The 14327-nt window shown below is 42.3% G+C and overlaps 1 protein-coding gene across 1 annotated transcript in view; it reads left to right on the forward strand.

Moving 5' to 3' along the window:
- nxph4 (neurexophilin 4) overlaps positions 1–12096 on the forward strand; it is a gene marked incomplete at both ends in the record, with an annotated part of 35317 nt that extends 23221 nt beyond the window's left edge. Inside the window, one exon of the mRNA XM_079747459.1 lies at positions 11278–12096. Within this exon, the coding sequence (XP_079603585.1) occupies positions 11278–12096 (819 nt within the window). The remainder of the gene's footprint in view (positions 1–11277) is intronic.
- Positions 12097–14327: the final 2231 nt, after the last annotated feature.

The following is a 14327-nucleotide window of genomic DNA, read 5'->3' on the forward strand; positions in this document are numbered from 1 at the left end:
AACACCCATGCGCACACACACACACATGCACACACACACACACACACACACACACACACATGTGCTTGCATGACCTTAGATTGGAAAAGGGGAAGTGTCTCGATTCCTAGCCCACCTGCACTTCACAGGGGGTCGGGGCGGGGGCGGGGGAGAGGGTGGGGGGGGGGTAACATACACAAGCATTACCCACTGCTTCACCTCCAATTACCTCTGCAATCTACGCCCTAACCCTAACGCTGGAGGCCCCACACACACAGACCCACTCCTAGGGTCTCCTTATGCCCTGCCCCTCACCCCCAGGGAGGGAGGGAGGGAGGGAGAGAGAGAGAGAGAGAGAGAGAGAGAGAGAGAGATGCTTCACAGTGGGGCGGGAGGAGGCATGAAATAACATTTAGTCGTTTCATCTTTTTCTAATCATCCAATTACACCCCACCGCCGCTCGCCGGCTGGCGCGCCGACCACTTTAATTCTGATGTGGTGGCAAACCCTCGGCACGGTTAGGGACTGTGGGACGGAGCCCTGGCACTCCAACAGCAGGCCTTCTGGAGAGATGGATGGAGGGAGGGATGGAGGGAGGGAGGGAGGGAGCAGGCCGGTGAGGAGGGGAGGGGAGGAAGGCAGGGACGGACAGACGCCGTGAAGGAAGGAGCATGAGAAGAGGGACGCAGGTGAGGATGGGAAGGAAGGCAGGGATGGAGGCTGGGTAGGAGGAGAAAGGAGGGAGGAAAGGAGGGAGGCTGTAGTTGACGGAAGGAAGGAAGAAAGGAAGAAAAGAGAGGGAAATGGCGTTGTTGGCAAATGGGAAAAATGGGACAGACATTGAGATTGAGGGAGGGTTGGATTGAGAAGGGGAGGGAAGGGGAGGGGGAGGGATAGAGGAAGGGGAGATGTTCTAAGTAGCCAGGGTTGCTGAGTCTTCCGGGTATCGTGATGGAGTTATCAAGTTGTGCGTTTCTCTTCCCCTCCGTGCCTCTGCCTCCCCGCCGGGACCCTCTCTGCCACAGCGCTCCCTTCTTGTCTTCCATTCATTTAGCAGATAGCGTGTTTCTTTTTTATTCGTACCTCAATTCTTCAATTATTTAACCGTTTATCTTAATTGTTCTTGGTTTGCGCTGTTGACTGTTCCTCTTATGTTATTTTTGGGGAAATTCCTGTTGACTTTGGCTTTAATGGCATATGTTTGTGTGTGTGTGTGTGTGTGTGTGTGTGTGTGTGTGTGTGTGTGTGTGTGCGTGTGTGTGTGTGCGTGTGGCTGCGCCTGAGCACTACCGCGTGCATTTGTGTGCGTGCTTTCAAGTAGTTACAGAAGAACACAGAGGGCATCAATCACTGTCACTTAGCAGCTCAGCGCGTGGCTCATCCCCACCGCGCCACACGGAGACACACTTCTCCGTCCCATCAGCCTCCTCTCCTCTTCCTCGCCGACCCACCAATCTGAAACTCTTCAAACCCGCAAACCCACCGAGCGCAGTCAAAGGCAAACACTGACACACGTTGGCAATTCAGAGTCCAATATATGTTTACGCGGTCGCAGATGGAAAAAACAAAAAAAGATTTGGGGCGGCGGAACGTCTAACGTTAGCGTTGCTTTATTCAGACAACCCCCCGTGGACGGGCCCGACGGCCCTTACGCTAGCCGGATTTGTGCCGCAGTAATTTAGATGAATGATTAAAGTGAAGATGCAGCCAGCGGGAGGTTTGCCACTCCTTCTTAAAGAATAGCAGAGCTGTCATCCCGTGAAGAGTAGCAAAAGAGACCCCCTCGTCCATACGCACACACCCCCATCCCCGTAGACATTAGCTTAAAATATGTTCCCCGCTTCCTCACTCCTGCGGGGTAAGGGGGGTTGGGGGTGGGGGGCCCCTGAGTGGAACCGAGCCCCTGATGGATTTGGGTGTAGGGGCCACCGGTGGGAGAGGTGGCCGCGGTGGTGGTTTTTGGTAATGCGCCCAAACGAACCAGCACAGCACCTGAGATGATTAACTTCTGGTGCCTTCAACAAAACAGTCTCTCTCTCTCTCTCTCTCTCTCTCTCTCTCTCTCTCTCTCTCTCTCTCTCTCTCTCTCTCTCTCTCTCTCTCTCTTTCTCTCTGTCTCTGTTTCTCTCTGTGGTTCTGTCTCTGTTAATCTCTCTCTCTCTCTGTTTCTCTCTCTGTGGGTCTCTCTCTGTTGATCTCTCTCTCTATGTCTCTGTCTGTGTCTCTCTATCTCTCTCTCTCTCTCTCTCTCTCTCTCTCTCTATCTCTCTCTCTCTTTCTCTGTCTCTGTCTGTCTCTGTCTCTCTCTGATTGTCTGTGTCTCTGTGTCTATCTCTCTGACTATCTCTGCCGGTCTCTCTCTTGCTCTCCTACTACTTATATCTATCTCTCTCGCTCTAACTTTCTTTCTTTCCCCAAGTAGTTCTGTTTCGTTTATATTATAACCAGATGGATTTAAAGTGAAGTTATACTGTAGAATCCTGGTGGTGAGTCAGCTATTTTAATTGCTACTGTCACAAGAGATATTGCAAGGACCCATTCTCTTGGCACTAAGTAGACCTACATAACGAAATAAACAAAAATAAAAGAATGAATGACACAAACTCAGTAATAACGTCTGAGGTCGGTGTTGCGTTGACGCACTGAAGTAGTAATAAGATGGATTAAATAATAACGAGCTCCAACAGAAGGAGAGAGGGGACTGAGGGAAAATGGCCTTCCGCGCATGGTTTCTAAAAACAAAACAGCATAAAAAAAGTTTACTTTATGCTCTAAGATTGGAGATTGATGACGGCTGCTGATTTGTCTGAAAATATTTGTAATATTTCTGCTTTTAGCTACAGTTGAGTAAACTTGGTGTGAAACTGTAGTTAGTGTTGTAGTTATATTATTCTAATGTCATAGGGTTTACAATCACCCAAGACTCATTGGAAGGACTGTTGGACTGTTTGGAAAATGTTTTTGAATTTCACTCAAACAAGTTCCCACCATTAACTTAAATGTGTGTATCATCATATCCTCACTATTGTAGAATAATTAAGATTAGCATATCAATCCAACACAAGTATTACACAATGGTTGCAGTAAAGTGATGATGGAAACAAGGAAAAGGTATAAAAAGAGCGAGCAACAAGCTACCATATTGTTTAACTTAATCCCTTTCTTCGCACACTCGCTGCACTGCAGCACTTAACTTTATTGCCTGTCTTAAGGTCAGGTTCTTCGATTCCACTTTTATTGGTTCTTTTTATGAGTATTCCTTGTTCTACTCTTAAAGGCCATTGGGTACACAATCAACATTTTCAGGTAATATTGAACAGAGCAGACAATGTGGTTGGATAACCCACTGTCTGGAAAGACAACATATTGCTAGTGATGGTCTGAGATCTAGCCTTAAATGTTGGCTTGGTGGGGTTGATGCTTACTGGAACACTTAAGTACCGCGCCTTTGAGCAGAGTCAAGGTTTCACTCCTTAACATTATTTAAAGGTGGTGTCAGTAAGATTTAAAAGCTATTATTATAGTATAATATATGAGAAATTGCATAGCCATCAGTCAGCAATTAGTGACTGAAATGCGCTGTGAGAATATCAGTTTCGAGTTGACTGCGCCTGCCTCTGTTTGAGACCATTAAGGTTGTTTTGTTATTTTTATTAAAAGATTTAGCAAAAGTGAGTAGTAGTAGGGTAAAAGTTTGAAAAATAAATGATATTGGCGATGTTTATCAATGATTACACATTGGCATTGATTTGGTGAGGATACTTTGAAAACCCTACTAGGAGCTATGCTTAAAGTTGGGCTAGGCAATGTGGAGAACCAAGCCACGGTTAGCTGGATTTTGAAAGTATACAACCAAAGTATGCAACTCTTCTCCAAGGCCTCCCTCCAACCCCCGAAAAAGAAGCATCACGTATGGAGAAGTATATAGAATGGTATGATTACATATCTGTTTCTACAGTTCCACTTTGTTTTACCTATGTATTATTAGGATATCATTCCATTATATTAGAGTCAATAATATAATTTCTTTTACTTTACTTTCCGCACCTTCCATCAGACGACAGGAGCAAGATATACTCATGGTATTCCACGTGGCTCCTTAGCTTCCCTGTCACCATTCAGTTTATGTCAGTATCTCAGACACTTTCGGCCAAACAACCATGCTGGAGAAGAGATGATGCGAAGATCTGGGGAGAAAGTACTGACTAAATGACAGGGACAAGGCTGAAAAAAGCTGTACAATGACTTAATGCTTCCCCTGCTGTTTGGAAGCTTTCAGAACAGACCCAACTCATATTTTGAGGGAATAATTTGAAATGTGGTGGACAGTATACAACAAAATATAAATACAAAATATCAACAGTGTTCCCCAACCAATTTAACAAAATAGAAGCATGATATAATCTTTATAATAGATATTAAAGATAAGTTTAGAACAAAAGTTGATACCATACATATTCTTGTATTGTTTAATACATTTTCAATAAATGTAACTTTTTCTCTAACTTCTCTCTAACTTTTTCTCAATTATATTCTTGAGAAAGTACTGAGTTTGTGTGTGTGTTTGTGTGTCTACGTGTGTGTGAGTGCATGCATGCGTGCGTGCTAGAGTGTTTAGGCGAGGTATCGGCTATTAAAGCTTTGACTCATTAGAAGGGCTGCTCAGCGCCTATGTGACCATCTCAAGTCAGAGGGATGAATGTAGATGTCATCTGATTGGCTGAAGTCTAGAATACATCTCAAAATAAAGGTAACAGCATTCACACATATTGGAGGTGTGAGGACAAGCATCTTAATTGACTGTAGATATGTGAATTTAAGGAGATTTGTTTACAATCAATGTTCAATATTAATAAGAGTTCATTTTATATCATTAACGTATTTTGTTACTTTTGTTTTATTACTTTGAAATAATGGTGACTCGTCTGACTTTATACTGATCCAACTATTCAGACATTATTATGAACATGTTTTCAACAGTGTTTATTTTGAAGAAGTGTTGAAAACAACGATTTTCACAATTTCTTTTCAATTCTGCAACAACAACACCTTCAACCTCAATTAAAAACATGAATCAGTGCATGCCCCTGATCAATAAATTTGAACTTACAGCAAATGCAAGACATTTCTACTTTTCATTTCGGAGCAATCTTCGTGGCGTCTCCAATATTGTCAGCATATTACTCTTAAGGCAGTTTGCAATATCTTCATAAACCTGTTATGATGGCTTGGGCACCACACCAGGCCTACAGTCTAGCACTTCTGTCCTTCTGTCTTTCTTTCCTTCTTTCCTTCTCTCTTTCTGTCTCTTTTTTTTTGTGTCATAATTTGTTCTTCATTATATTTGATTTGTATTATTATATTTTTGTCTTCGTTTTCTTACCTTCTTTGTTTTTCATTTTTCTTTCTTTGTTTCTTTCTTTTTTGTCTTAGTTTTATTTTCGTCTTTTTTTCGTTCATATTTTCTCTTTCTTTCTTTCTTTCTTTCTTTCTTTCTTTCTTTCTTTCTTTCTTTCTTTCGTCCTTTCTTAATTCTCAATTAATCTTTAAATGCAAATTATCTTCAGGCTAATAAGCTGTAAAACCCATCAGTGCAGCGGTGTTGGGTCTCCTCTTTCTGGGTGGATTAATTTAAACTGATACAGGACCATAGCATTTTTTACATTCTTGCCTCTTTCTGTGAAAAAATGACTTATTTTCCCTTAACCAGAAATTGTCTGAGAGAGAGCTGGACCAGAGCTGAGCGGCTCCTTTCCTTTGAAACAATATTATAGATATTACCTCTCCAGAAACCCTTGATTATTCTCCATGGGCTGTAGTGTTTCTCATTCTTGTGTTATTGCCGTCATAATCTCAGTCTGTGTCGTATATATATTGTCTTTTTACCTCTTCTCGTTCTCTTCTATCCCTTACTTTATATTGTCTTACAGACCCCTCCACTTTCTCCTCTCTACTCCCCCCCCCTCCCTGCCTCCTGCCTGGTTGCCCCTCCCCTCCTCTGCTCCCTATGTTATCTGACTTGGCTCCATTTCTCCTCTCTCCCTAATACTCCCTGACTCAGTCGCTTTCATTTTCATGATAATCCAGCGGCACCACTGGACTGCGAAATCACTTTTACTGTCTCGCTCTCTCTACCCCCCACCCACCCATTCCTTCCTTGCCCTACTACACGTCCCCTCCGCCATTCTATTTCATTTAATTCCCCCTACTGGTTTATCGTTTTCCTTGGGGCTTTATTTTGCTTTTTGTAATTAAATGTCATTTTCAGCCTTTCCATTTTCTGGGGGAATTTCTGAGATATGTTACGTGATCTTTGTCAAAATAGAATTGAGGTTCCCTTTGTCTTCCTGTCTATGCTGTTGAAATTACACACAGAAAAAAAATAATCTGAAGAGTGAAGTACTGTTTGTATAGTTGTACCTTTTTGTCCCCTGAATAGCTGCTACAAAAAGGCTGGCAGCAAGTCGAGTAAAAAACACAGAAAATATTAACATGAAAACAAAATATTTGTATTTATTTATTTGTATATCATTATATAAGTTAATGCTTTCAACTATTCCCAGTTAGAAAAAGGATCATATAGAACCTTGATTTTTATTACTGGCTTATGTCCTCTTCAAGTTTCCATGTGCAAAACATGCACAGCTTGTTTCCGTGCCATTTACCCTAAGAGCATAAGAATGGCACGCCCAAAATATATAGCAGAATAGTCACAGAACTCAAAACAGAATTTAATTAAAATGAAGAAATCAGATCAGTCATATCACATACACTTTAATTTGTAAAGAAACTGGGTATGAATGGACTGTCTGCACTTTCTATTCTTCTTTGATGTCCAGTGTTGCAGTGAAATGATATAATGTTGTCAGACCTTCAGCTATCCATCAGCAGTGATGCACCTTAGTGCCACTTAGCCAAATAGTAAGGTAGTAAGGCAGCATTTGTAAAGTACAGCAGACACAAACTTCAAAGTAAATCCTCATATGTATTCAGCTTTGCAACATCTTATCTGGAGGAGTCAACGTGACCGAATACAAATAGTTCCCTGAAAAATATCGACTCTTCTGACAGGAAATCAAACATGTGTGTAAGGACGGAATAGTGTGGAAAGGAGAACCTGTCCTTTTTGCTCAGTCCCACGATAACAACAGTAAACTCAGAGAGAGAGAGAGAGAGAGAGAGAGAGAGAGAGAGAGAGAGAGACAGAGACAGGGACAATTACAAAATCATAATTATAATTATAACAACAGTAAACCAGGAGCATATCTGCTGGCAGTGGCCTTTATCGGATCCTGCGGCGGGGTTCAGTGGGTGAGGCAGTGGGAGGGGAACGCTTCATTTGACTCTCTCGCTCTCCGGTGACAGTGGATCAATGCGAGCCAGGAGCACAGATGGAAATGAATTGATTGTCACCAATAAAACTCCAATTAGACAAACGAACAAGCTCGGCAGGGAGAGCAAGAGACAGAGAGAGGAGAGAGCGAGAGAGTGAGGGAGGGTAAGGGAGGGCTGAGTAACGGGAGCCTCTCATCTCCTCATCAGTCTTCAGGGAACAGGGAGGTGGTGGTGGTGGTGGAGGTGGTGGTGGTGGTGGTGGAGGTGGTGGTGGTGGTGGTGGAGGTGGTGGAGGTGAAGGGTGTTGGTTGGCGCGTGAGGCCAATGCTCCATCCGAAGAGCCAGCCATGGCGGTCTCTAAAGGAGTGGAATTTAGTTACGGCGGGAAGGTGAGACTTCGCATGCTGTGGGTGGTGCATCCAGAACCCCATTAGTGGCGGCGAGCGAGAGAGGGGGGGGGGGGGGGAGATAGAGAGAGAGAGAGAGAGAGAGAGAGAGAGAGACAGAGAGATAGGGGGAGAGAGATAATACTATTGATCTAAAGCTTCCTTAATGATGACAAGAGATCTCCATTGTAGTGGCATGTGGCATTTCAGGATTTAGGAGTCAATTCTAGCACACACTTCACCTTCCTATCTTGGAGGAGCTGGCGGGAAGCCCCTTTAACCCCTGGTTCCTCTGGTCTATGTTTATATGGCTTTCTTTCTGTCTCCATTTACCCCCCTCTCTCTATCTTTCTCTCTCTCATTCCCCCTCTTTACTCTCCCCCCCACCTCCAACCCACAACCCCATTCGTTCCACTCCACACTTGCTACATTTTAATCCCGCTTGCACATGGGTAGGTGATCAGCGTTTCCACCTAAATGTCGACTAACGACGCTTGGTTCTCATATAGACCCTCTTCCAAATGAAGTTAAAGATGAATTATGTTCCCCCCGTCTTCAGAAAATGTAGTATATGCCCTCCTTAGTCTCCCCTCCTCTCATCTCGGGACTCCGCTAATAACATTTTCCTCACTATCCCATTCTCTCTCCTATCTTCCATAATGTGATTGTTTTTTTTTTTCCGACCGATGCTATTGAGTTGTCTTCATCACACGTGTGTGTATACAGAAGTAGTGGAGTAGCATGCAAGGCCATTATATTCTCTACTGCCGTGATACGCCCAAAGTACACATACCCAGGAAGTTCATCACCGCGACAGCTTCAGTCTTTTTTATCTCTTCTGTGGGTTTAAATCTGTGCAACGTTTACCATGAATTGGTACAACGTTTGTTGTACCAATACCTTTGGTATTCCGTTTACCATTTATAGAAGAAGTTCAATTCCACAACATAAGATTTGTTGTGGGAATGTTTGAAGTAGCGTTTTTTTTGATTGATTTTTTGATTTTTTGATTATCTAAAAGGATTTTGTTGAATTTTGCAAAAAAAATATGTGTTAGTCTGTTAGAGGAGTGGAAATGTTAAGTCTGACATGTTGAAAAAAGGTATACTCTAGAGGAACTGCACATCCACATATATTAATTATATGTGGATGTGTAGTAACATAATGGACCATCTTCAATAGGAGAATAAAATGACTATGAAAAGGCCTGTACTCAATAAATGCTATAGTATAAAAACATATGTACAGTGATACAATCAGGTGCTTCATGTAAAAAACTATGTATTCAGTAGGACATATTTTTAGCTTTGCACATGTAGGACATAAACATTTTAAATTGTTATTCAATAGTGAGATATGGTTGTTTGTGCTTGCCTGTGTGTGTGTATGTGTGTGTGTGTGTGTGTGTGTGCGTGTGATTGTGTGTGTTCATGTGTGTGTATGTGTGTGTGTGCGCATGTGTGTGTGCGTAATACTCAAGGTTGTATTGTGGGTCTCTGTGTAAACAGTGCAGTTTCTACGATATGAATACACTTCTCGGTTTGTTTGTTACCTGATGGATTAAACGTTAGGGAAGGACAGAGCCTCTGTTTTTCAATCTTTGCAAGCCGTCTATCTTTCAGCAGTTAAGGCATCCTCATATGACCTTACTGCAAACACTTTTCTTTGCAGGAACTCTAAGGTCCATGGATTTCATGTCAAGAGAAAATATCTGATGTTTACTCTAACAAATCCACACCCTTTTGAATTGATTTACTGTCAGGAGTGGAAAAAATATATTAATGCTAATAGCCATGTCCGTCTATTTATTGGTTTCTGTTTGCTGTTGCCATTTTATTACTTGCATACAAAGGAAAAACTATCCATCTCCCTATGCTCATCGCTTTCCAATCTATTGATGTTGTTGGGCAGTGGTGCTGTTGCTGTACAGTACACTAGAATCTTTCAACCTCAGGAAGACATACCGGGATACTACAACTGTTCTCTTACTACAACTGAAATAGTTATTGTTAGATAAGGACTACACTATTCAACATTGAGTAATCGTGATCAATGAATTTCCATGTCTTTGTTTGAGTGCAGAGCAGTGTGGTTTTGTAGGTTTAATTCACATGAATAAGCTATGCTTAATGAGAAGCGATAAAAACAGCTCCTCGAGAATCTCTAAAATAGCTCAATTTTCTCATTGCTTTATTGCTCTCCATGATTAAAAACTGGTGTATACGGGGGGATTTTCTTTAGTCATATACATCTGCATTATATTGGCCAAAACATCTCCGGCATCGACTGATGGACCTTGTTCAAAAGTTTTATGCCCACAAATTTGAATTACATCTTTAACTCTAGGGGCAAAGGCGTGTCGATGAAAATGAAGATGATGATGATGATGATGATGATGATGATGATGATGATGATGATGATGGTGATGTGAAATTCTCAATGCCATTAGATAGGTGAAATAGGACAGCAGCAGAGTGCTATACCCAACAGAGCAACATAACCAGATTTGTGTCTAAAGGTAACAGTAGAAAACTGCCCAGTCTGGACGCATCCCTTTTCAGGGGATGTGTGTGAATGATGGCCTCTTTGAAAAGGTTTAGTCAGTCGTTATCTAGTTATTGGTCATCAATCACCATCTTTCTTCGTTTGTTAATTTATTCGTGCAGCAGTCAATAGACTTTCAACCATTTTTACTCCAACGATCAATCCAGCGAAAACCCCCGACTGTGGGCATGTTACGACCAGGCTAACAAAAAATACGCTTTCCTTGAAAGACCAAATAGGTAAGAAAGGTGTATTGAGCGCAGTACCGTGGCTTTGACAAATGGCAACATGGAGTAGTTATTGGCTTTGATGATTGATGAAATCTAAGGGACAGGGGACAAGACTGTCTGTCCGTGCGTAATAGATCAGAATTAGAAGAGACAGAAGCCATTTTTGGCTGGCACTTGATAGCGACAGTGGAGTCCAAGTTTGTTGGTTTATTTATTTCTTTGAAGTAAGTATCCATCCAAATGTATCCTCTAGGGAAGGCATTCGTAAACCCTTTGGAATAGCAGTTATGCTTCTTACTTTCAACTCCCCATGACAGCTGGGAGCTCAACTCCTGTGTGTGTGTGTGTGTGTGTGTGTGTGTGTGTGTATGTGTATGTATGTGTGTCAGTGAGAATGTGCGTACATGCATTTGAGCATAATTTCGACAAAATAGCTGAAGCAATGAGATTGATGATACATGAAAGAGAAAAGAAGGATATTTCAAGTCAGTCACACTTGTGCATCAGCACCTAGGTAGTGCATTACAGCAGGAGTAGTGCATAAAACGAAAACTGACATGCATTACACTTAGCGTCGTTTTGCAGGGGGAAAAAAAGTTGAATGTACAAACAAAAATACACTATTTAGATTATTTGTGAGCCCAGTGCACGAAAAAAAAGCCAATGTTCAATAATAGGAAATAATGGAACTTCCATTCAGGTGTTTTTTGTTGAAGGTTGGACTGAGCATTTTTGTAACTCTAACTCTCTCTCTTTTTCTCGCCCTATCTCTCTCTCGCTATCTCACTCTCTCTCCTCTCCAGGTCCAAGGGTTGGAGAAGCAGAAGGACCTCTCAGACCTTGCCAAAGCGGGACAGGTGATGAAGACCCTCCCCTTTGGCGTTGTTGGAGCCACAGTGGGCGGCGGTATGACCGGGGGAGGAGTCAAGCCTCCGTACCAGACCCGCGTCTTCTCCACCTCCATCGACCAGACGCCCATGAAGTCCAAGCAGCCCATATACAGCCCCTTTAACCCCTACGACTGGGCCAAGAACCAGTCCCTTCTCCTGGACCAGACAGGCTACCGCCTCAAGCGCAAGCCCTCCCAAAAGACAGCCATGAAGACCAAGAAGATCTTCGGCTGGGGAGACTTCTACTTCAACGTGAAGACGGTAAAGTTCAGCCTACTGGTAACGGGGAAGATCGTGGACCACATCAACGGCACGTTCACGGTGTACTTCCGCCACAACTCCTCCAGCCTGGGCAACGTGTCTGTCAGCATCGTCCCGCCCACCAAGGTGGTGGAGTTCGAGGTGCTGCACCCACACCTCCACGGGGTGGCACCGGTGGAGGTGCAGCTGCAGCAGACCCACCAGACCACCGTGGACCCCAAGGAGGCTAAGACCTTCAACTGCCGGATGGAGTACGAGAACACCAACCGGTCCAAGAAGCCCAAGCCCTGCCTGTACGACCCGTCCCAGACGTGCTTCACGGAGCACACCCAGTCGAACGCGGCCTGGCTCTGTGCCAAGCCCTTCAAGGTCATCTGCATCTTCATATCCTTCTTCAGCATCGATTACAAGCTGGTTCAGAAGGTGTGTCCGGACTATAACTTCCAAAGCGAACATCCGTACTTGGGTTGAAGTAAGCTTGATACTTGAACTGAAAAAGAAATGATACTATAAACAGTGGACAATGAACATACACACATGATAATTATATTGAGGATATTATTGGTTATAAGGATAAACAATGGGACCGTTTTTTTTCACCGCGCTCACCTGCTGTTGAATTGTGGATAAAATAAATGAATAAATTATAATCAACATATATGGGTGGCTAGGATCTGGTTGATACCTCGTAACTTATTTTCCCACTTTGTATTTGTTTGCGTTTGTTTGTTTTCTTGTAAATAATTTACAAAAACTTGACCTAATTCTTGCTTTTAGACATTGGTTTTACATGGTTATTCCTTTTTGCCAGTTGAAGTAAAAGAAAGAAAGTAATTTTTGGTATTTTAGTATGCCCTAGGTGTACAAAGCAACCTTTGGAATGACTGCTATGCCATGGTGTGATGGCATACAGCGTTTTACGGTAGACTGACTGTTAGTCATTCCCTCAGCTCTACGTCTCCAGCCCTGGGTATAAGAAAGTTATATGTCTGAGAAATGCTATGCTAGATATGCATACAATATACTGTATGAAAAGCACATTAAATCTCTTTAACTGTTAAGATTGTCTGTCTCTTACTGGATTTTGTCATTTTCTCATTCTGCTGTGATCTCTCTACTGCGTAGCCATAAATCCCATTTAAGGTATGCTTATTTTGTGCTGAAATACCATTTCTCAAAGCACGAAATTATCTTTCCGATAAAATGATACCTTAAGATGATTTAGAATTGAAATGAGAATGTATGGCATTGCTAAACTAATACGCCCCAAAGGAGTAAGGAAAATAGTGTAATGCTGCTACAGTTGGGTGAATGACAAAGATATTGTGGGTTTTTTTGAAACAAATATTTTTTCCTCTCAAAGCACCAGATTGCTTCTATCAATTTGTATGAGGCCTTTACTGCACCAGCATAAGGCCTCAAGAATCACTGGTTCAACCACATTTAGACCACCTACACTACCATTTACGGTTCATTTTATTAGCATTTGTTAGAATACTGAATAAATACATAATAAATAGCCAAACTTGAAATGCAATACTTCAAATTGCACAATTTGCTAATTATTACTAGTTTACCAACCAGTTACTAGCCTTCTTTCAATTTCAAATAGGCCTTTACTGCACTAGCATAAGCCCTCAAGTAATAACTGGATGAACAGCATTTTGGCCATTTACACTTCCATCCACTTTTCATCTTTATTTATATTTGTATGAATACTGAATATTTACAAAATAAATAGCCTTAATTGAAATTAAATAATTAACACTGCACAATTTGCTAGTTACTTCTAGTTTAGCAATTAGTTACTAGTCTACAACTCACTCCTTTTCTCTCCAATTCTCTCTCTCTGAGTGCAGTCTTGTCTAGTCTAGCCTTTACCTTCACACTTGGGATGTAAACATGATGGCACTCATAATTATATTAGACATAATACCAAACCAATGCTAATTGAATCTTCATATGCTCTGGCTCAATACCCTCTTATGCTGTTGATCGATTACAATCACTAAGAGGTACTGGGAGGTCCATGTATCTTCTAGAAGTTGCTGTGGGATTCCGGGCCACTGAGATTGATGAAGGCCCCTACGAACATATCTCTAGAGATCCCCTTTACATCACCTAGGCCGACTCGCAGCCATGGTTTAGCAATGAATCACAAATTGATTTTGTATTCATGACAATATGAGTGTGCGTGTGTGTGTGTGCGTGCGTGCGTGTGTGTGCGTGTGTGTGCGTGTGTGCGCGTGTGGGTGTGTGTGGGTGTGTGTGTGTGTCTGTGTGTGTGTGTGTGTGTGTGTGTGTGTGTGTGTGTGTGTGTGTGTGTGTGTTTGTGTGTTAGTGTATATACTTTTGTTTGAATCCTGAGGTTGGAGGTGACCAAAGTGGTTTACCTCAGGCACATATATGAGATAAACGTGCATTATACAGGCAGTCAATAAACAAATTATACGGCGACTTATAATTCAGCAATATAACACGCCAGAAAGCCAGTAGGCCTACCTCAATGATTAGGCTTGATTGATCCAAGTCTTAAAACAGAAAATGTGTCATATAAACGGTAATGGGCCTTTATAGGATATATTCTGTGAAGATAAAATGTAAACAGATATACCACAAATGTTGGCCTAATATTTACGCGGTTTAACCAAGCTGGTGATGCATGGCTTCAGCCTACATATCCCAGAAACCCTTTCGAACGT

This window comes from Pollachius pollachius (genome assembly GCF_949987615.1).
Source record: "Pollachius pollachius genome assembly, chromosome: 12".
Lineage (NCBI taxonomy): Eukaryota > Metazoa > Chordata > Actinopteri > Gadiformes > Gadidae > Pollachius > Pollachius pollachius.